We start from the raw sequence: 25,051 nt of genomic DNA, 5'->3' as shown, positions 1-25,051 counted from the left end.
TGTTCCTCTCTGAGATAGGAAGGGCAGATTATCATTCCCACTTAATAAACAAGAAAAATTTAAGTAATTTCCCAAGGCACAAATTGTGCTGTCAATAACCTAGTGCTACAGAGATAAAGCCACTTATAATCACAGAGTTAAATTTCTGGGAGAACAGTGTGATGTTAAAAAGCTTCACCAGACACTTACTTCAGCTCGTTGGTTTCCATGCCTTGGGCGATGGCCATGATGATCCCGCCATGGTCTCCCCATGTGTAGTAGTGAGGTCCAGGAAGAGCCTGAAGAGAGAGAGCCAGTGCTGACGTCACTGCCATGGAGATGGCCGGGCATAAATGGTACACACCACACACACACGTGCACACACACTCAGGCACACACATGCACACACACAGCAGGGGTATCAACCACCTGAATACAACTTTTCCATTTCCAGAGCACTTCACAGCCATTCTCTCATCTGATCCACACAGCCCTGGGGCTGGGCAGAGCAAGTTCTCACATTCCAATATTTTTTTGCCAAATGAAGAAACTGGAGTTCCTATTAAAGTGGCAGACTGTAAACTGCAGAGGCTGAAGTCAAACCCACATCTCTGACCCTCACCAAGCAGCTATTAAAAATTAACCAACTAGAGTTCTGGTTTTTGACTGTGACAGTATAAGCCCGCTACAGCCCATCCTTCTTGTTAATTACAACTAAAAAATTTGGACAAAATATTCAATACAAAAAGACAGCTACCCGAGGATGCTGAAAAGTAAACAAAATAAGGCAGCTTATGAAGGGGATTTAAAACCTGGAGAAACTACCCAAACAGTTGGGGCTTCCTGGTACACCTGTGCCCTGAGGGAATGCCCCAGCCTAGAATACGTTAGTCCCAGCCAGGCAGCTAAACCTTCAATGGAAACTTTCTGCCTAAGGAGTCAGGAAAAGAAGCCCCTGCATGACGGAGAGAATGTAGCTGGAATCCCAGAGGGGAGAGCATGAGGAAGTAAACCCTCTAATTCTGTGGATGGACTCACATATGTTTCAGCCTAACCCCTAAACTGTACGTGTGGGGAACAGACCCAAACTAGCACAGAAAAGACTTAGTCATCTGAACTGAGATCTCCAAAGAATGCAAGGCAGAAGTTACAGTCCGAATCTGAACAGGTTCATTACACGCTGAAACGAAAACAGCAACATCCTCCAGAGGATTTCATTTCATGTCCGGGATGCAATCCAAAATCACTCAACATACAAACAGATCGGTAAAAATTCTCCAAGTCTCCAGAGAAAAGACAATACATGGGTGCTAGTTCCAAGATGATCCAAACGTTGAAATTACCAAAGACTTTAAAACAGTTCTTATAACTGTGTTCCATGAGGTAAAGGAAATGAGCAAAAGAAAAGAATTCTTCCCAGAGGAGTGGAAACTAGTTTTTTTAAAGGAATGAATTCTAGAACAGAAAAATAAAATATCTGAAATAGGAAATTCACTGATGGGCTCAATGACAGAATAGAAATGACAAAGGAATTAGTGAATTTAAAGATAAATACAGAACAGTAGAAATGATCTATGCTGGGACTTCCCTGGTGGTCCAGTAGTTAAGAATCCGCCTTCCAATGCAGGGGACACGGGTTCAATCCCTGGCTGGGGAACTAAGATCCCCCATGCCACAGCTAGAGAGCCTGTGTGCTGCAACTACAGAGCCCACGCGCTCCGGAGCCTGCACGCCACAACTAGAGAGAAGCTTGCGTACCACAATGAAGAGCCCTCACATCTCAACAAAAGATCTCACGTGCCACAACTAAGACCCGACACAGCCAAACATAAATAAACATATATTTTTAAATGATCTATTCTAAAGAACACACAGAATAAAAGACTTAAAGGAAAAAAGCCCCAAGAAACTGTGGGACAATAACAAAAGGTCTATGTCTAATTGGAGGCCAAGATGAACAAGAGAAAGGGACTGAAGCCGAAAAAATATTTGAAAAAATAATGGCTGAAAATTTCCCAAATATGGTGAAAAAGATAAATTTATAGATTCAAGAGATCGATGAATCACACGATCATCACAAAGAAAACCACACCTAGAGACATCAAAACAGAACTACTGAAAACCAAAGATAAGGAAAAAATATCGAAGCATCTTAAGGAAAATGACACAATACATACAAGAAAATGGTAACAAATGATTATAGATTTCCCATCGGCAGAGAGCACATCTTTAAAGTATAGACACACCTTGGAGATACTGTGGTTCAGACCACCACAATAAAGCAAATACCAAAATGAAGTGAATCATATGAAGTTTCTGATTTCTCAGTGCTTATGAAAGTTATGTTTGCACCATCCTGTAGCCTACTAAGTGTGCAACAGCATTATGCCTACATAAAACAATGTACACACCTTAATTAAAAGTGCTTTACTGCTATTAAAAAAAAAGCTAAGCATCATCTGAGCCTGCAGCAAGTCACAGTAGTAACATCAAAGATCACTGAACATATATCACCATAACAAATATAATAACAATAATGAAAAAGTTCGAAATATTGCAAGAATCACTAAACTGTGACACAGACACAAAGCAGGCAAATGCTGCTGGGAAAATGGCACCGATGGACATGCTCGATGGAGGGTTGCCACAACCTTCAATGTGTAAAAAATACAATATCTACAAAGCACAATAAAATGAGGTATGCCTCTACGGAAAGAAAATTACTATCAATCCAGCACACAACATCAAACAAACACATCCCCCAGGAAGGAAAGTGAATTACCGAGATTCTCAAATGAAGGAAAATCAAGAAAAGGAAAACCAAGAGAACACATAGCTAGTAGATCTGCTCCACAACAAATGTTAAAGGCATGTCGTCAGGCCGCTGTGAAATTTACAGAGGGAAACAGGGATCTTCAGGAAGGAAGGAAGAGCAAGGGAAATGGTAGATATCTGGGTGAATATAAAAGACTGCTTTTCCTCTTAAGTTCTTTAAAATCCATACGATGATTAAAGCAAAAACAAAGACATTGCTGAGTTTTTCAATATGTGTCAATGCGATAAAAAATGAAAACAAAGAAGTTGGGAGAAGAGAAAAGGGATTTATTTGGTTGCAAGGTTTCTAAATTTGATGTTAAGTGTAATATTATGTTAAATGCAGTATTAATTCAAAAAAGACTATGAAAGATTAAATATATATGCTGTAATCCTTAGAGCAACCACTAAAAAAGTAATACTACAAAGAAATATAATCAAAAAGATAATATTTAAATAAAAATAGAATACTAAAAATACCTAAATAATACAAAAGGAGGCCATAAAGGAGGAACAGAATAATTTTTAAAAATGAAATTTAAATAAACAAATACATAAAATATTAAACCTAAATCCAACCATATCAATAATTATATTAAATGTTAATGGCCTAAGCATTTAGTTAAAAAGCAGAGCTTATCAGAATAAATTAAAAAGACCCTCACTATATGCTGCCTATAAGAAACACTTCAATGTAAAGACACAGATGGGTAGAAAGTAAACGGATAGTAAAAGATATATTATCCAAATAGTAAACATAAGACGGTTAAAGTGACTTTCAGTATCAGATAAAAAAGACTTCAAGACAAAGGGTATTACCATAGATAAAGAGGAATATTCCATAATGATAAAAGGGACAATAAATCAGAAATAATTATAAATGTGTATGTACATAATAACAGAGCGTAAAAATACATGAAGCAATATTGATAGGATTTAAAGGAAAAAAAGACAATTCCACAATCATAGCTGGAGATTTTACCTCCAACAATTTACAGAACCGTAATATATAGCAATTTATGGAACTAGCCCCCGCCCAAACTGCAATATATAGCAATTTACAGAACTAGCCCCGAAGTATGTAGAAGGTCTGAACAAGTATCAACCGCCTTCATATAAATAACATCTGTTGAATACTGCATCCAACAACTGCAGAATATACATTCCTTGCTAACGCACATGACATATTCACCAAGACAAACCACATGTTGGATCACAAAACAAGTCCCATTAAGTTTAAAGGACTTGAAATCATATGAAGTGTATTATCTGACTACAAGGAAATTAAGATATCTATGAAAACATCAAATATCTGAAAACTAAACAACCCTTTTCTAAATAACTTATCAGACAAAGACAAAAAGCAAAAGGGACATTATGAAGTGATAAAAATGTTCTGGAATTAGATAGTGGCGACGGCTGCACATCACATCACTTGTGAGTATACCTAAAACTACTGAACCATACACTTTAAAGGGGTACATTTTATTGCATGTGAATTACATCTCAACTTTAAAGGGAGACATTAAAAAATATTCTGAGGGCTTCCCTGGTGGTGCAGTGGTTGAGAGTCCGCCTGCCGATGCAGGGGACGCAGGTTCGTGCCCCGGTCCGGGAAGATCCCACATGCCGCGGAGCGGCTGGGCCCGTGAGCCATGGCCGCTGAGCCTGCGCATCTGGAGCCTGTGCTCCACAATGGGAGAGGCCACAACAGTGAGAGGCCCGCGTACCGCAAAAAATATATATATATATATTCTGAACTGAATGACAACAAAAGCAACACATCTAAATTTGTGGCATACAGCTAAAGTAGTATTTACAGGGAAAATTAGGGCTGCAAATGCCTACATAAGAAAAGATCTAAAAATCAATAACCTAAAGTTATACCTTAACAAGCAACAAATAGAAAAGCAAAGTAAATCCAAAGTATACAAGGATAAGGGAAAGGTAATACTACAGAAGAGAAATCAACAAAATAGACAACAGAGAAAATTAAAGCCAAAAGCAGGTTCTTTGAAAAGATCAATAATATTGACAAACCACTACCTAAACTAATCAAGAAAAATAGAGGAAAAAAATACAAATCACCAATAACAGGAATGAAAACAGATTATTACCACAAATCCTACAGACATTTTAAAACATTAGAAAATACCTTGAGTAATTTTAAGCCAACAAATTCAATAAATTTAGATGAAAGGACAAATGTCTGAAAATATACAACTCACCAAAATGGACATAAGTAGCAGAAAATCTGAATAGTTCTCTATCTGCCTGAGAAACAATTTCTAAACAAAAACATTCCCAAGAAGAAAACTTCAGGTCCAGATAGCTTCACTGGTATATGATTCAAGAAAAAAAAACCACCACTCTTACACAAACTTTATCAGAACATAAAAGAGGAAGAATTGCTGCTCAGTTTGTTTTATCCTAACACCAAAACCTGACAAAGACATTACCAAAAAAAAAAATTACCAAGCAATATCTCTCATAAGTAACACAAAAACCTTTTAAAAACTACTAGCAAATCAAAACTAACCTTACAGGGGCTTCCCTGGTGGCACAGTGGTTAAGAATCTGCCTGCCAATGCAGGGGACACGGGTTCGAGCCCTGGTCCGGGAAGATCCCACATGCCGCAGAGCAACTGAGCCCGTGCGCCACAACTATTGAGCCTGCACTCCAGAGCCCACGAGCCACAACTACTGAGCTTGTGAGCCACAACTACTGAAGCTCGCGCACCTAGAGCCTGTGTTCCACAACAAGAAAAGCCACGGCAATGAGAAGCCCGCGCACCACAACGAACAGTAGCCCCCGCTTGCCGCAAAGAGAGAAAACCTGCGTGTGGCAACAAAGACCCGACACAGCCAAAAATAAATAAATTAATTAATTTTAAAAAATACTAGCCTTACATTAAAAGGATAATATATTGTAACTAAGAAGGGTTCAAGAATTATTCCAGTAATTCCATGATAGTTTAATATTCAAGAACCAATAAAGGTACTACACCATATTACATATTACATTTGTGATACTGTGATATAAGAAGATATATAAACTTTGGTCTTTGTTCTGGGCTCCTGGGGAGAGGTCCTAAAATCTTTGTAATTTCCTAAGTGATGAAGAGAAATAGGAGCACCTTTTGTTTTAATATTTGGTCTTGGACCCCAGTTCCTGACACAGAGCTCCTAAAACCCTTATAATTTTCTGACTGATGGGGGTGACAGGAGTGTGTCTTACACAGAGCTCCTACAGCCCTTGTAATTTCCTGGGTGATAGGAGAGTCTCTTGTCCTAATGAGGAGACTCACGGTGGGCTCCTGGACAGTACGGGGGCTGGTCAACAGAAAGACTAAGCATGATTAGAAGCTTGAAATTTTCAGCCCCACCTCCATCCTCCCAGGAGGACAGAGGGGCTGGAGAGTGAGTTAATAGTTAATCACACCTATGTGATGAAGCCTCCATTAAAACAGATAAATAACAAGGACCTACTGTATAGCACAGGGAACTATATTCAATATCCTGCAATAAATCATAATGGAAAAGAATATGAAAAATATATATATATATAGAACTGAATCACTTTGCTGTACACCAGAAACTAACACATTGTAAATCAACTATACTTCAATTTAAAAAATAAATACATAAAATCAAATGATTAGTAAAAAAAAAAAAAAAAAAAAAATCCCTAAACTACAGGATTCAGAGAGCTTCCAAGTTGGTGAACACATCCACATGCTGGAAGAACAGCACACCCCAACTCTGTGGGGACAGAAGCTCCATGGTTGGGACCCTTCTGGACCCTGTCCTATGTACCTCTTCATCTGGCTGTTCATTTGTATCCTTTGAAATATCCTTTATAATAAATGGGTAAATGTAAATAAATATTTCCCTGAGTTCTGTCAGCCATTCTAGCAAATTACTGAACCCAAAGAGTGAGTCGTGGGAACCCCCAGTTTATAGCTGGTCAGTCAGAAGTACAGGTGACAACCTGAGACTTGCAACTGGCGTCTGAAGTGGGGTCAGGTGGGGCAGTCTTGTGAGACTGAGCCCTTAGACTCTGGGTCTGTGCCAACTCCAGCTAGCATGTGTCCTGACTGAATTGTAGGACATCAGTGGGTGTCTGAAGAGTTGGAGTACTGCTTGCTGTGATGGGAAAACTTCCATACATTTAGTATCAGAAGTATTCTGAGAGTAACGGAAAAGAGTTTTTCCTTTAACATAATACACCATATTACATATTACCATATTATTACATATTAGGGAAGGGAAGAGAAGGAAGAGAGAAAAGGAGAAGTAAAACAAATAAAGATCAGAAAGGAAGAAATAAAACTGTCCCTATTTGCAGATGATACGACTGCTTATACTGAATCTACAAAACAACTACTAACACTAATGAATTATTTTAGCAAGGCTCCAGAATATAAGGTTAATATATAAAAATCAACTGTCTTAAAAAAAAAAAAAATCAACTGTCTTCTTATATACTATAGCAAAAACTGAAAAATGAACTTTAAAGAAAGTCCCATTTACAGTAATACCAAAAAATAAAAAATATCTAGAAATAAAGCTAACAAAAAGAAAGTATACAAGACCTCCACATTGAAAACTATAAAATATTGCTAAGAGAATTTTTTTTAATGGCGTAACACACCACATTCATGGATTAGAAGACCCAGTAGTGTTATGATGTCAATTTTCCCCAAATTGATCTATAAATTCAATGTGATCCCAGTAAAAATCCCAACAGGATTTATAGAAATTGACAAGCTGATTCTAAAGTGTTATGTGGCAACAAAAAGAAAAAAATACCTAGGAATTAACCTACCTAAGGAGGTAAAAGACCTGTATGAAGAAAACTATAAGATACTGATGAAAGAAATCAAAGACGACACAAAAAGATGGAGAGATATACCATGTTCTTGGATTGGAAGAATCAATACTGTGAAAATGACCATACTACCCAAAGTAATCTACAGATTCAATGCAATCCCTATCAAATTACCAATGGCTTTCTTCACAGAACTAGAACAGAAAATTTCACAATTTGTATGGAAACACAAAAGACCTCGAATAGCCAAAGCAATCTTGAGAAAGAAAAATGGAGCTTGAGGAATCAGGCTCCCTGACTTCAGATTATACTACAAAGCTACAGTAATCAAGACAATATGGTACTGGCACAAAAACAAACATTTAGACCAATGGAACAGGATAGAAAGCTCAGAGATAAACCCACGCAGCACCTATGGTCACCTAATCTATAAGAAAGGAGGCAAGAATATACAATGGAGAAAAGACAGCCCCTTCAATAAGTGGTGCTGGGAAAACTGGACAGCTACATGTGAAAGAATGAAATTAGAACACTCCCTATCACCATACACAAAAATAAACTCAAAATGGATTAAAGACCTGAATGTAAGGCCAGACACTATAAAACTCTTAGAGGAAAACACAGGCAGAACACTCTGACATAAATCGCAGCAAGATCTTTTTTGACCCACCTCCTAGAGTAATGAGAATAAAAACAAAAATAAACAAATGGGACCTAATTAAACTTATAAGCTTTTGCACAGCAAAGGAAACCATAAACAAGATGAAAAGACAACCCTCAGAATGGGAGGAAATATTTGCAAACGAAGTAACTGACAAGGGATTAATCTCCAAAATATACAAACAGCTCATGCAGCTCAATATAAAAAAAAACAAACAACCCAATCAAAAAATGGGTGGAAGACCTAAATAGACATTTCTCCAAAGAAGACAGATAGATGGCCAAGAGGCACTTGAAAAGACGCTCAACATCACTAATTATTAAAGAAATGCAAATCAAAACGACAGTGAGGTATCACCTCACAGTGGTCAGCATGGCCATCATAAAAAAAATCTACAGACCATAAATGCTGGAGAGGGTGTGGAGAAAAGGGAACCCTCATGCATTGTTGGTGGGAATGTAAATTGGTACAGCCACTATGGAGAACAGTAGGGAGGTTCCTTAAAAAACTAAAAATAGAACTACCATATGACACAGCAATCCCACTACTGGACATATACCCAGAGAAAACCATAATTCAAAAAGACACATGCACCCCTATGTTCACTGCAGTACTATTTACAATAGCCGGGACATGGAAGCAACCTAAATATCCATCAACAGAGGAATGGATAAAGAGGATGTGGTACACATATATGATAGAATATTACTCAGCCATTAAAAGGAACGAAACTGGGTCATTTGTAGAGATGTGGATGGACCCAGAGACTGTCATACAGAGTGAAGTTAAGTCAGAAAAAGAAAAACAAATATCATATATTAATGCATATATGTGGAATGTGAAAAAATCAGTACAGATGATCTTACAAAGCAGAAATAAAGACACAGACGTAGAGAACAAACATGGATACCAAGGGGGAAGGGGGGGTGAATTAGGAGACTGGGATTGACATATATACAGTATTGATACTATGTATAAAATAGACAACTAATAAGAACCTACTGTATAGCACAGGGAACTCTACTCAGTGCTCTGTGGTGACCAAAATGGGAAGGAAATCCAAAAAAGAGGGGATATATGTATATGTATAGCTGATTCAGTTTGCTGTACAGTGGAAACTAACACAATATTGCAAAGCAACTATACTCCAATAAAAAATTTTTTTAAAAGACACACGCACCCCAGTGTTCATTGTAGCACTGTTTACAACAGCCAGGACATGGAAGCCACCTAAATGTCCATCGACAGAGGAATGGATAAAGAAAATGTGGTACATATATACAATGGAATTATTACTCAGCCATAATAAGGAATGAAATTGGGTCATCTGTAGAGACGTGGATGGACCTAGAGACTGTCATAGAGTGAAGTAAGTCAGAAAGAGAAAAACAAATATCATATATTAATGTATATATGTGGAATCTAGAAAAATGGTATAAATGATCTTACTTGCAAAGCAGAAACAGAGACACAGACGTGGAGAACAAACGTATGAATGCCAAGGGGGAAGGAGGGTGGGATGAATTGGGGGATTGGGATTGACATACATACACTGTTGATACTATATATAAAATAGATAACTAATGAGAACCTACTGTATAGCTCAGGGAACTCTACTCAATGCTCTGTGGTGACCTAAATGGGACGGAAATCCAAAACAGAGGGGATATATGTATACATATAGCTGATTCACTCTGCTATACAGTAGAAACTAACACAACATTGTAAAGCAACCATACTCCAATAAAACTTAATTTAAAAAAATTTTTTTTAAATGTTATGTGGTTAGACAAAGGAACGAGAAAAAGTCAATGTAATTTTATAAAGGACAAAATTGGAAAACTTACTGTACTTGATCTCAACCCTTACTCTAAGTCTTCAGTAATCAAGACAATTTGGTTTTGGTGAAGAGACAGGCATATAGACCAACGGAGCAGAACAGAAAGTCTTGAAAGAGACCCACACATACGGCCAATTGATTTTCAAACAGGTACCAAGGCAATTTGATGCGGAAAAGAGAAGTCTTTTCAACAAGTGGTGCTTGACCAATAGCATGTTTATAAGGAAAAAATGAGTATCAATCCTTCCCTCACACCAGATATACAAATTAACTCAAAATAGATCATAAACCTAAACCTAAAGCCTAAAACTATAAAACCTGTAAAAGAATACATAGGGGACAATCTCTGCTAACTTGGGAAGGACAAACATTTCTCAGAACAACAAAGCACATAAAACACAGAAGAAAAGAACTGATAAATTAGACTTTACCAAAATTAAAACATTTGCTCTTCAAAAGACACCTTTAAGGAAACAAAAAAGCAAGCCACAGACTAGGAGAAAACACTTATAACACACATAAAAGACTTAAATTCAGAATATATTAAAAAAAAGACCTCTTACAGCTCAATAAGGAGACAAACACAGCTCTTTAAAATATATAAAAGATCTGAACGGACACTTCACAAAAGAGTTTTAAATGACCAATGAACACATGAAAAGAAACTCAACATCAAAAAGAAAAAGGAAAAAAAAAAACAGAAGCTCAACATCATTAGTCATCAAAGAAATGCCAATTAAAACCACAATGAAATATCATATGCAGTTATTAAAATGTCTAAAATTTAAAAGATTGAACATATCAAGTGTTGGCATGCACCGGAAGCAATCAGAACTCACACACTGCTGGTGGAAACATGAAATAGTACATCCACTTTGGAAAACAATTTGATACTTTAAAATAATCTGGTAATTCCTTTAAAAGCTAGACATATCTACCAGGTTGCCCACTCATTCCTTCCTACGGTATCTACCCAAGAGAAATAAAAATATATGTCCACCTAAAAACCATGCAATTAAATGTTTGTAACAACTATATTTGTAATCAGCCAAAACTAGAACGTCCATCAATCAACGAATGGATAAAGAAACTGTGGAATAGCCCCACAATGGGATACTGATCAACAATGAAAAAGGAAAGAATCACTGATACATGAAACAACATGAGTGAACCTCAAAGCCAAAAGACTGCATCTGTATGAGTCCATTTACACAGAATTCTAGAAAATGCTAATAGTCTGGAGGGATGAGGGTAGAGACCAGAATGAATTACAAAGGGACTCAAAGAAACTTTGGTGGGTGATGCAACTGTTTTAATTGTGGTGTGGGTGAAGGTGTAGTGATGGTGATCAATCCTGATCAAATTATATACTTTATGTGCAGCTTACTGTACATGAACAAAGTTTTTTTTTTTTTTAAGTGCAAAAACGGAACTCTGTGGATCTGAGAATCTGCACAACTTATTAGTAGGAGAAGGGGAACAAGAATTCTAGTCATCAGTTTTGTAGACAGCATCTGTCAACTGCATCCCATTTCCTCTTTCCTGGCCACCACCTATCCCCCTCACACACTCGAGAATGTCCCTCTAAAGAGAAGGCTGCCCGTGGGGACTCAGATGCCCGCTCACACAGACAGTCTCCACCTTTTCATCCCCTACTTAGTCCCTGCTAGCTCCAAAACTAAGGTCCCTTGTGCGACGGCTGCCTCTTGGCAGGCGCGGAGCATGCCTGGCGGGAGGCGCTGACAGCTGCCCCAGCATTAGCCAGACGACACCACTTCACTGGAGGAGGAGCAAGACACTGCTTTCTCCCCAGAAGGAAATCACTTGCAGATGTTCAAATCCCAGATTACACCAACATCAGAAGGTACGAACAAACCACCAGCCTATCTGCAGAGGAGAGAACACCCAATTTCAAAAGGAATGTCCAGCTCCAGGGAAGAGGAAAGCCACTGCTTAATCTTTCCCATGGAAGCTAGACAAGGATGCCCCGAAAATTCCAAAGTGTTCACACTTTTTGACTACTCTGGCCTTAACAATCTCCCTCATCCGAATACGTAATTATGTTTCCTACCATACTGTACAGCTGTGTAGTCCTTACACACACACACATACACACACACACATGCATGCACATACACGCACGCACACACAATGTATGGAGGGACAGCAAGCCCTACCTCGAACGAGATAAGGTATGTGACAGGCCAAGACCCAAACAAATGCTGGGTATTACTACTGCTTTACATACTATGTATTTCACTCTGAAAGTGTATGTATTGCATTCCCAGGAAGGGCACCATGAGGATGGGAGCTGTCTGCTGGTTCTCCCGAGAACCCCACAGCCCTCCCGACATCACGTCCGGCCTGCGAGAGATCTGGTGAGTTCTACCCCAGCAGCTCCCTGCACACACAGCAGAGCACCACTGAAAGCGGCCCCTACGGAATGAGACCAGATGCCTGTCTTCCTGATGGGAGACTGGTGAAAAACACTTTTCTTTTTTAAACAAGTTTGGGAATTCTCTAATGCCCAAGGCTGAGTTCACATTTGGGGACTAGAGAACTAGCCCCACCTTCAGAATTGGTACAATCAGTTCCTAAGGATCCAAATTCGTCACACAACCTTCAGGCAAAAACAGCCTCCTTCCACAGCACAGCGTCTGCCGTAGCGCGGAGTGAGATGGAGCGCCTGCGCAGTACAGCCAGTCAGGGAAGGGGGCGGGGCAGGGGCTTGGCTTTAACTTCGCTAATATGCAAAAATAAGTAAGAAACCAGGGTCAGACCTGACACCACTACAAATACGTGACAATCTGCCGATGGATTCAGCAAACAGTTACTGAGCACCATGTGTCCATGCCAGACGCTGCTAGGTCCCAGGAGTAAAGAAGTGACAGAACAGACACTGCCTTATCCTTACGGAACTTACAATCTTGGGATATTTACACAAATTCACAGTTGTTTTTTAAAAAGTTTGTTTTGGATTCAAAGTAACATTTTTGGCAAAATCACAAGCCCACATCACGGGGTGTGAATACAAATCAGCTGACCCTGTCAGTGTGGCTCCGGGTACCTCTCCTTATTTTATAATCATACTTGGCGTCATTGGCCTCCACCACCAGCCGTGTGTGTCCCTGAAATGTCAAGGCACAGTCCACATTCTCCCACAAACAAGGGCAGGGGTTGCGGAGGGAGGGGGCTGACCTCTCGCCACCGGGCTCCAGCACTGCTGGAGATGTACACGTTTGTCTTGCTTGCCAAGTTCTTTCCCACTGAACCTAAAATGCAAGAAGAGTAATTATTTTTAATGTCAAGAATACGTCAGATAATCACCTTGCTCAACCAGAAATTCTGAGTCATCTCGCAACTAAGATGTCTCAGAACCACGAACAGCCAGTATTGCCCTAGGTGGCAGCGGTCACTGTGTACTTGGCTGCACGTAAGACAATAGCTTAACCCGTCAGTGAGAACAGGCAAAGCCAACTTACCCGTGGCGATGACGAGACCGGGCGCCGACTCCTTGGACAGGATGGGCATCCTTCGGAGCTGGAGGCTGAGCAGCTGGCTGAGCCGCTGGGCCAGGTGGAGGGAGCAGCCCTGGGAGAGCTACAGAACACAAGTTCAGGAGCCGTCAGCACGCGATGCAACACGGAGGTCTCCCTCGAAACGCCAAGGCCTCCTGGGCCCACGCTGCAGTCGGCACAGAGGAAGGAGATCTGGCCCAAAGGAGACCAGAGCCACAGCCTGGCTGTCCCCACACTACCCCAGGTGGACATGATCATCTGAACCACATAAATGCCTCTCATGGAAGAAAAGAGAAAAATCCTAAGAAAAAATTCCTTCTGAGACTCTCAGAGAATAGCAATTAGAAATCAGTGCCATATATAAAACAGATAACCTACAAGGACCTTCTGTACAGCACAGGGAACTATACTCAATACCTTGTGATAACCTACAATGGAAACGAATCTAAAAAAGTGTGTGTGTGGGCTTCCCTGGTGGCGCAGTGGTTGAGAGTCCGCCTGCCGATGCAGGGGACACGGGTTCGTGCCCCGGTCCGGGAGGATCCCACGTGCCGCGGAGCGGCTGGGCCCGTGAGCCATGGCCGCTGAGCCTGCGCGTCCGGAGCCTGTGCTCCGCAACGGGAGAGGCCACAGCAGTGAGAGGCCCGCGTACCGAAAAAAAAAAAAAAAGTGTGTGTGTGTATATATACATATAATATGTGTGGGGATGTGTGTGTGTGTGTGTGTGTGTATATATATATATATATATAAAAAAAAATATATATATATACACATATATATATATATAACTGAATCACTTAGCTGTACACCAGAAACTAACACAACATTGTGAATCAACTATATTTCAATAAAAATTAAAAAAGAAATCAGTGCCAACTCAAGTAGATAGGAAAGCTTTCACTCTCTCATGTTACCTAGAATTTCTCTCATGTCATTCGAAAGAATGAAAGAGAATGAAATGATTTCATGGTACTTATTTTCTAAGTCAATGAAGATGTATTTCAAATGTGATTTAAGCAACTCTGTCAGAAAAAAAACTAAGAATCAGAAGTCAGAAAATCTCACTGATAAGCTCCCAGATGTACAACACATATGAGATATAAACACCAAAAGAGTCACATTAAACTTTTTTAAGCAGTCTGCATTTGTACAAGTCTTCACGTGTCCTCTGCAAGACTTCAGGTTATTCAAACTGGCTTCCATCACTTATGCTCAGATTTTAATAGCTCTGCAAACAAGGCCTTTTGCTATAGGGTCATACCTGATTCTCCCGGCCAGAAAGTGACTGTCAAATGTTACGTAGCCTTGTCTGGTGTTCTAGATGGGGTATCTCTATGTGTGCTTAAATTACAGGTAAAAACTGACATGATTTGCTAGATATACTTATTTTTATAACAAAAGGATCTCTCTAACAAATATCTGTCTTGCTAGCATCAACGTTCAGCAAATAAAAACTGGAGCATATTAGGCTGAGTCTCAAATACCTGCCAACTCACCTTTTCTGTCACCACCTCAAATCAGAAGCAGAAACTAAAAGCTGATTACTAATTGTTGTACAGTTCATAAATAAACTGATCAGTCAGGGAAATAAGCAGCTGGATTTTAACAATACTATTCATTTTATTTAACCAAGGTTTGGACCCCTACCACATGCTCCAAAACCTATATCGTGCAGTGAAACAACACCTAGGTGTTTATCTGCACCTACTTATAACCTGCCTCTCTCCAAAGCTAGACTCGATGTGGTAAGTTCCGACCTGTTGCCAAATAGGGAAGAAAAATCAAGAAGTACAAAAAAAAAAAAAAAAAAAAAGGAAAAGAAAAAAAAATCAAGAAGTACATTCTAGAACAAGAGTCTCCAAAATAATCTTCCCAAGGACCACGGATACAGCATACAAGAGAGTCAATATACTTAACCATGGACAAATGAAATCCAAAAATCCAAAAGACCAGGTAATTGTCTAACTAAAATGTTTTGGTTTCTCCAAAAATGAGTACTACTCTTTTTTTCCAAGTTCCTTCCGCCTGCCTACTTTACACACCCTAGATCCCCTAAAGAAATGAAAATGGAGGTGTGGGGTGTCACATGAAGCCAAGGACCACGATCACAGACTTCTCCCCAGGGAAAAGGAAGGAGCCACCTAAGCGAATGGTAACACTGAATGGGACCAAATAACACATTTTAGTATCATGACCTTTTCAGATGAAGCCACAGGTAGGGAAAACTGTAGAATCCTAAATTATATTCAGGGAGGAATTTTAAAAGATGTTCCCCAGCAAATCACTCTGCTGTACAGCACAGGTCCCCAGACTTTCTTGGTTCCCAGCACAACTGGTATCTCAGTAATTTTTTTTATAACAGCCTCAGGTCAGAAGAAATACCGATGTTTGTTTTTTTACATAATTAAGTCCAAACAACTTAATAAGTATACGTCCTAATAACTTAGCAGCAGTTTGAAATAATATTGTGTGTGTGTGTATAAATTGAAAGAAAACATAAAATTTTATTTCATTCTTAAATAACCAAAATTACTTAATAATAGTATATAGACACCTTTTGGGCACTGCACATCTTCTCAAACTTTGGAATCTAATCAGATATCACTACCATCATTTCCTGTGCCAACCTGATTTTCTTACTTGCTTTTTATCACATCAAATGCCAAAAATCCAGCTTCACAAAGATATGTCATCAAAAGACATATAGCATGAGCTAATGTTGAAACGGTGAACTAACTCAAGATAGTAATTCACATGGTGACCAACAGACGTCAAGTATCACAGTTTTTCCCTCAAAAACTTAAAATATCCCATGGTGCCCCTGTGAGTTCACTGTGGCATCCCAAGGCATCTTGATGCAGCGTTTGGGAACTGTAAGAGTAGAACTACAGTTAAAAGTGTGTATTAACGATCCAAACAAGAGCAAAGTATCTGTACCTCACAATTGATTTTCTCTCCATATCCCGTGAAGGCTGGGGCCTGAAGGAATTCCCAGGTCCCCCCTTTGTCAAAGGTGATGACTGATCTCATGTTCTCTTCATTCATGGAACCATTAATCAGAGTAGCAATGTAGACTCCCTGTAACCCCTCCACGCGGTGGAAGTCAGCAAATGGTTCATTTGCAAAATACCTACATTAAGAGAAAATGAAACAGCTGTGAGCATGAATTCATCATTTGCTTGGCATGTTCTTATTTTAAATAACATAAAATTGAACCATTTTAAAGTACACAATTCAGTGGCATTAAGTACCTTCCCAATGTTATGCAACCATCAGCACTGTGTAGTCCCAGAATATTTTCATCTTCCCAAAGGGAAACCCTGGACCCACTGGCAGTCATGCCCCACTTTCCCTTTCCATCCCAGACGCTGGCAACCACTGATCAGTTTTCTGTCTCTATGGATTTGCCTCTTCTGGCTATTTCATATAAATGGAATTATACAATTTGTGGCCTTTTGTATCTGGTTACTTTCTCTTAGCATAGTGTTTTCAAGGTCCATCCATGTTGTATCAGTACTTCATTCCTTCTTACGGCTGAATAATCTGTCCTTTTAAAAAAGTGATGTTTTGTCATTTTGAAGGCCAAGATGCTCACCTGACCTATCACTCCTCACGTGGGGTTCAGAATGATTAATACAACACGGAAAAGTTGATGTCAGAGTCACATTTATTTCTCCACTAATGAAATTGACCCCAAATCCTCTAGTGAGCCCTGACAAACAGGAAACCTTAAACCAAACTCACCGATACTAATTATAGTGCTGGCCTATTCACAATAGCCAAGATATGGAAACAACCAAAATGTCCGTCAACAGAGGAATGGATAAAGAAGACATGGTACGTATATACAATGGAATACTACTCAGCCATAAAAAAGAATGAAATAATGCCATTTGCAGCAACATGGATGGACCTAGAGATTATCATACTAAATGAAATAAGTCATAGAGAGAATGACAAATACCATGATATTACTTACATGTGGAATCTAAAATATGACACAAATGAACCTATCTATGAAACAGAAACAGACTCACAAACATAGAGAACAGACTTGTGGATGCCAAGGGAGAGGGGGTGGTGAGAGAGGGAAGGATTGAGAGTTTAGGGTTAGCAGATGCAAACTATTATATACAGAATGGATAAACAACAAGGTCCTACTGTATAGCACAGGGAGCTATATTTGACTTACCATGATAAACCATAATGGAACTGAATATAAAAAAGAATGTATATATATGTATAACTGAATCACTTTGCTGTACAGCAGAAATTAATACGTTGTAAATCAACTATTCTTCAATTTAAAGAAGTATAGTGTTGAGGCTTACAATCTAACCCAATTTGAGGCATACAATCTAACCCAATCTATAGGAATATAGCTAAGGGGTTACACAGCCACTGTCCAGATACTTACAACTAATTAGCCAAAACCCTGATCAGATGGAAGCCGATAGGATTTGTCAGGGAGCAAAGCAGAACCCCTTTCCCAAAGGCATGGTATATCTAACAAGGATGGCTCTGGAAACCTTGAGGTTATGCTTATTAACAGTGAAGCAGAGAAGACGACCCTCCCCGGCCTTAACTGCTACCCCAGATACTGTAATTGCCCTGGGAAGAAGTTTTGTTCTAACATGGTACACACGTTACAAACAGAACAGATCTCTCAGAAAGGGTAGGCACAGTTCACACGTGGCTTGTAAAACCGGAAGCGGGTCCTTTATTTGGAGGGTTCTGAGCCACTGGGCTTTGTGAAAAAGCACAGAACTGTGCTCCCCCTTTATCTGTCATACAAATGTCGAGCTGGATGACGGCTGGCCACCTCAGACAGGAAGACGCACACAGCAGTGGCAGGGCCACCCCAGCTGAGAGGCGGAGCAAGGTCCTCCAGAAAACCCCAGCGCTGAGACCAAAGGTTCTGACGCGTGGTTTCCTTAGGTCTGTTTTAGTTGTTTTTCAGTTGCTTCCTTAGGAACGGGCCCCACGTCTGCTCCCCCCTGCCCTCCATTCACCTCGGCTCTGCTGCTTGTGATCCTAGCATCGTGAGGTCCCCGTATCGGCTTCTTTCAATTTATCTGGGAGGTCTGAATTTCTCTTGTTTTCAGGAGCCCTGTTTCTCCCCCTGGTCTCTCTCCTGGTGTTTTATTTTTTCAATCCAAGCAGAAGCCTAGCCTCTGTACGTCCCACGCTCCTCCAGGCCCCAGTCCACCCTGTCATCTCCCGCTCTGACGCCTTGCACCGTACAACTACCTGACTTACCCAAGCATCTCCCCCGGAGAGTCCGTTTTCTTCCGTTTTCTCTCCCTGGCTCTCACCACTTGCTCTTCCCCCCGCCAGGCAGCTCACCAGGTCCCCCTCAACCACCCTCAGCCCAAACCCAGCACATCCTCAAGATGCCCTGTGGGCCCACCACGTCTGTCCCTCCATCTAGACGCTGCCTCCGCTTGGCACCTCTCACAAGGTCAGGGTCACCCCGCTGAGAATTCCTCCTCCCGGTCTCTAAGTAAAGAGACCCAGGTCCTCGGCACCACACGTTCCCACTGAGCTCAAAGAAGAGCTGGTTTGGTTTGGTGTGGTTTTCTGCTTCGTAAGTTAAGCCAGCCTGCCCACATAATCTGCTCCTTCACCCCTGTCCCATGTCATCGTGCTGAGATGGAGACGCAGCTGACAAAGGCCATTCAATTGAGTACATCTGAACATCTCCAGTCCCGAGATAAAATCTGAAGAAAAAAAAATAAGAAGGCCAAGGAGGATGTCAGTCTATGAATCTTGACGTAAATCTATTTTCACTTTCCTAACTGGGCCGAGTGGTGAGGCAGGGCAGGCCGTCGAGGAGGAACGTCTGTAACTGCATAAAGGGCCATCTGTCTGTGCGCAGGGGTCGCGTGGCCACGTCACTGAGGTTCCCGCTTCCTGGGGAGCCACTCGCTGCAGCTTCGGGCCCCTGCCCTGCCCTGCCGTCTCCATCCTGAAGAGCTGACAAATGCAGAAGCCAAGCCCCGACTTATCAGCCCCATAGCTGGAGGCTCTCAAAGGTGACAAAGGGTCGGCAGAAGGCCAGAGAGAGAGCGGTTCATGATTTTAGTTATAAAAAAGGAAGGACACTATTACTCACCCATACAGAGAAATGAAGTCTTGACTGACACGTGTTACACGTGGATAAACCCTGAAAACGTTACATGACAAAGTGAAGCAGACACAAAGGCAGACACAAAGGTCAGGTGTTACGGCATGATTCCATCTATATGAAACAGCCAACTCCGTAGCGACAGAAAGTAGCCTGGTGGCTGCCAGGGGCTGGAGGAGGGGAGAGTGGAGAGAAACTGCTGAACGGGGGTAAGGGATTTTCTTGGGGGAAAATATAAATGTAAATGTTTGGGAATTAGATCAAGCTGGTGGTTGCACAACACTGTGAATGTGCTGTGTGCCACTGAGTTGATTACATTAATAACATGGTTAACATCATGAGAATTTCACTTCAATAAATCAAAAAAAAAAAAAAAAAGCCACAGGACCAGCCGGAAGGGGCCGTGACTGACCAGAACGACCTGAGGATGAATCACGGCAGGAATGGTTTATAACACAACATAAGACACTGAATAATAAGGAACCTGTGGGAGGGGGGAGGGACCCGGAGTAAATAAATAAATAAATAACCTGCGCGTCTACACAGGGGAAAAAAAAAGGAAGGAGTAAAAGATGACAGCACCTCCAAAGGAGAAGAAACAGGGCGGAGAAAAGCATATCAGAGACCACACAGGAAGTTCTCTGCTTGGATATCTAATAGGCATCTCCAAACCAGAACTCTTGATCTTTTCCCCACACCTGCACCTCGCCCAGCCCTCTCCGTCAGTCTGAAACCATCACTGCAGCAGCTACCCCGGCCAAGCAGTGGTGGGTCCCTGACTCCTCCTTCTCTCATACTCCATGTCCAGTCCATCAGCAAATGGTCAGAATTTGACCATTTCCAGCATCTCTACTGCTACCGCCCCGGGGTCCAGCCAACCTCCATCTCCACTGGCCTGGTTTCCGGCAGTGCTCTCACAGCTGGGCGTCCCCCCCGCCCGACACATGAAAGTCCGCTTCCACTCATGTCCCCACCAGACACATGAAAGTCCACTGTCTAATTTCCACACGGCATCCAGGATGGCTTCTTTAAAAGATAAGTCACGTGAGCGTTCACTGAAAATTATTTATTAACGCTACCCATTTATGTTTTATGCACTTTTCTTTACATAATGCAATTCACGGTTTTTAAAATGGTGTCCAAAAAAACGTAACACCGGGCTTCCCTGGTAGCGCAGTGGTTGAGAGTCCGCCTGCCGATGCTGGGGACACGGGTTCGTGCCCCGGTCCGGGAAGATCCCACATGCTGCGGAGCGGCTGGGCCCGTGAGCCATGGCCGCTGGGCCTGCGCGTCCAGAGCCTGTGCTCCACAATGGGAGAGGCCACAACAGTGAGAGGCCCGCGTACCGGGGGGAAAAAAAAAAAAAAAAAAAACGTAACAGGTTAAACCAAATAATGTCCAGCTTCCGGTCAAAACCCTCCATCGTGCTTAGAAGAAAAAATAGGGAATTCCCTGGCGGTCCAGTGGTTAGGACACCGCACAAAAAAGAAGAACAGAAGAAAAAGATAAAGTTCTTTCTACGCCCTTGAGGGCTCTACACAACCTGAACCCTGCTCTCTTGGTTCCTGTGTCTTGGGGATGCTCTCTCCCCTCCACCAGCTGTTTGATCCACCCTGGCCTCCTCACTGCTACTAAAATAAACCAACAAAGTTCCACCTCAGAACCCCCGTGCCTGCTGTTCCCTCCGCCTGCAATGCTCTTCCCCGGGGTATGTGCCCAGCTCCCTTCCTCGTGTAATTCAGGCACCTGCTGGAATGTCACCCTCGTGAAACAGCCTTCCACGACCAGCCAATATAAAGTAATACCCTCGTAACCCTCTGTCCTCTTATCTCGCTTTATTTTTTTTCTCAGCGCTCACCATTATCAGCAGATCACATATTTGTTTATATTCTGTTTTCCCCCAGTTAGAACAAAAGCTCCATAGAATGTGGGGCCTCGTCCTGAGTTTTCCTTGCTGGATACAATATCTCACGGCTGTACACGCAACATCGCCAGGCACCAGGCAGCAGCATACTTGCTGAATGAACTGATGACTGAATGAACTGGCAACATGAAGAGGGACAGTGGGCAGCAAGGACCTGCCCTCTGACCTGGTGGTCACGGCCTTTTGGGCCAGACCTCACTGCAGACCAGTCAGTCAGCTCCACCGGACGGCTCTTCCCAAGAGCACAGAGTAAACGTAATCACAGTCAGACACACACAAGTCTGGTTTGTCGCCCGATAAATGAGAATAAATGGGCTTGTGGCACCAGTGCCCCCACAGATTCGTGGCATCCACCCCTCCCGAACCCCGGACTCCTCCACGACCCAGAGAACACCCGTTACTGCAGGACAACTCCAGGCATGTGATTTACTGACAAAGGATCGGTGATGTTGGTGTCTTTCCACAGACACCACAGAACAATACCTTGCAGTTACTGAAAAACAGAGTAATGATGTCAATTAACCAGAGTCACACAGAAGCAGGGCCTTGCGGCCACATATACCAGCTGGTCTGGAGTTGATGATGATTTGCAAGCGCTCTTTCCCACTGGCTCTGAGACCACAAAACCAGGTAACTGAATGAAGGGAACCCAAAGGAGGGGCTGACACTGTGGCGGTGACCCTAAGTGTCACCCAGGCAGTGGTGCTCAGCCTGTGCATCACATAAACGTCACCTGGGGAGCTTCTGAAAATCCTCACACACCCATCACACCCCAAACCAGATAAAATATAATTTCTAGGAAGGTGAGCCAGGCATAATCGGGGTTTCTGAAACCTCCCTGCCGAGGTGAGTCCAAACGTGCAGCTAATGTTGAAAACCACCCATCCAGAGGTCGTGCGGGGGTGTAAGAACGCAGGGAGGGCCTCCCGGTCTCCTTACCTCACCAAGGTGTCACTGCCTGCCCCTGCTGGGCTGTAATAGAGCACATTCTCCAAGGACAGCGAGAACTTCAGCCCCTCCGCCTCCGAGATGTACAGGTTGGTGCGGTTGTTATTGTGACTGACACACACAAACACCTGGTCCTCGGAGGCGTCCGCAATGTAATATTCCTTTGGCATCAGAAGTCAGAAAAGACAGAAGTCAAATAAACCACACAGGCCCTGTGGACTGTCCCAGCGCACACACTAAAGCAATGACTTCCAAATGTCCCAGTGAGGACTGCAGGCTCGGAGCCCACGGAAAGCCTCCCCACGTTGGGAAAGAAGCTTGGCCGACTCTCTTTGGAGACCCTGAGGCTGCCTTACGGCCGGAGCAAACCCCTTCTTGGCAGCTGGGACACAAAATAAGAATGGGCCCTGAACTCCAAACATGACCCAGAAATCGCTTTTAGTTAATAATGTCTCCCTATCATTAGTACAAAGTACAACATGGACTAATGTGCATTTCCTTCCCTCTTATTTTCTCTAAGGTGACTATAGGAAGGCAGAGCCCAGAGAAAGCAAAGAACAGACAAGCATGTTCTCCGTCACACCCTCCTCTTAGCTACCAACCTTCCATTACACCAACTCCGGGCATCAAGGCCTCCAAATGCCACCTCCTCCCCGTGGTCACTTCTCTGATGACCCAGTCCACACTGACTTTCCCTATCGCTCTCTATGTTCTAACACGTACTGCACAGTCAAGCCTTTGACTGTACATGGTTTCTTCCTCTGCTCTGCTCTCAGGCTCTCCAACCCATCTGTTTCTAAAAGGGTGAGACTCAAATCCTATCCCCTTTTGGAACCTCACCATCTGTGAGCAACACAGCAGGTACTTAATAAATAACTACTGCTGTCACTAACCTCTCATTCCTTCAGCACTAGCACACTGAGACCATTGACTCTGGTTCCAAACCTCTCTGCCAATCCTTCTCCACTTAAAGCAAATTAAGGCTCCCATTCAGCTCCACTTCAAAAAGTGAAGAGGGAGAAAACAGACCAAGATGCCCAAAGCACAATGGTTCTCTCTCTCGAGACCGATCTAGAAAGTGACTTCAGGGAGACTCCATCAGGTATCCACCCCCCATCACCCTCCCTCTAACCTCTGCATGAGGACAACGGCACTCCTTCCCACCCCGGCGTGGACCCCACTCACATTAATAGGATATCTTGTGACAAACTGGGCTGCTCGCATGGGCTTGCGGCCAAAGGAGACCCAGAGCTGGACAGAGGATGGTTGCGGACTGCCGAAGAGATGCTGCCAAGGAAGAGGAAAAAAAAATCAACTGTACTATATTATCGCCACTCAAAATGAGCGCAAAAAGAAAAGTGAAAAGTCAGACCCCTCCGATTCAACTAAAAACACAAAATAGAGAGTGTGACCGCAAATGCACATTTCTGCAACATTTGCTGTCACTGGGCAGCTTGGGCTGTACCACTTGATCCTAGATACCTGGTCTACAATAAATATTAGATACTCCAGATACCACATGAAGAGGAAGGACGACGGTATGATGGGAGAACTTGAGCTTGGGGAAGGGGGCGGTGGCCGCCAAAGCTTAAGCAGAGAGTGAAAAGGGAGAGAATTGTGTGATGGCGAGACAGGCGGGGCGGAGGAGCCTACAGTCCCCAAACCACCCCTGGGTGAGGTCAGCCACACACCTGATACGCATAAAAACATACCCTCTTCCTCCTTCTACTCTTATTTGCAGATCGCTAGGACCCCCGGGTCACAGGGCTTTAATTTGTACCAAGAGTTGAAGGGATTTTCATTGATTCTCTTTTTAATCTTTTAAGACTCCTCAATGATTAAGGTCTTCTGCTAGAATATGCTTTCTTTGGTAGCATACAGAGTACGTCACATGACGCTGACCGCGCACGTGATGCACTCCCTCCACACGATGCTGACCACGTCACGTTGCATTTTAGAGACATTAAACCACAGCTGGAAGCTTGCAAATGTATAGAAAAGCACTAGATTTGGAGCCCCCTCTAAACTTCTCTAGGTCCTAGTTTATTCATCTATAAAATGAGAAGCTGATTTGAATCAGGACTTTGGGTATGGGTTTAAGTGGTCCAGGAACCCCAGAAATATATATACAAATTTTCTGTGTCGATGTACTCACTCGTGTTGCTAGGGAGAACGTCTCACCAGGTTCTCAAAAGGGTCAATGATTCAAAAAAGGATAAGAAACACTGTAAAGGATCTATGTGGCTTTTTCCAGCTCTACAAGTCTGTGACCGGGAACGGAAGGCAAATGTTGTACATCTACGAAAACAGACAGGGAGGCCCATCCTCATGCGGACATCTTCGCAAGCACGACTATCACCCAACTGATTAGAATGTCGGGATCCCCAGCCAGAAGGCTTCACTTATCCT

At 42.3% G+C, this 25,051-nt stretch overlaps 1 protein-coding gene across 4 annotated transcripts in view; it reads right to left on the bottom strand.

Moving 5' to 3' along the window:
• SORL1 (sortilin related receptor 1) overlaps positions 1-25,051 on the bottom strand; it is a 255,232-nt gene that overhangs the window by 90,963 nt on the left and 139,218 nt on the right. For all 4 annotated transcript variants that reach the window (XM_079930365.1, XM_079930366.1, XM_079930364.1 and 1 more), the window contains exons 7-12: positions 23,828-23,929; positions 22,634-22,803; positions 16,581-16,773; positions 13,608-13,725; positions 13,324-13,397; positions 190-278 (exon numbers count right to left, since the gene is read on the bottom strand). In XM_079930365.1, the coding sequence (XP_079786491.1) occupies positions 190-278; positions 13,324-13,397; positions 13,608-13,725; positions 16,581-16,773; positions 22,634-22,803; positions 23,828-23,929 (746 nt within the window). The remainder of the gene's footprint in view (positions 1-189; positions 279-13,323; positions 13,398-13,607; positions 13,726-16,580; positions 16,774-22,633; positions 22,804-23,827; positions 23,930-25,051) is intronic.

This window comes from Stenella coeruleoalba, assembly GCF_951394435.1.
Source record: "Stenella coeruleoalba genome assembly, chromosome: 8".
Classification (NCBI taxonomy): Eukaryota; Metazoa; Chordata; class Mammalia; order Artiodactyla; family Delphinidae; genus Stenella; species Stenella coeruleoalba.
The sequence above is the reverse complement of the archived record's forward strand: the minus strand, read 5'-3'. Positions and strand labels throughout refer to the sequence as shown.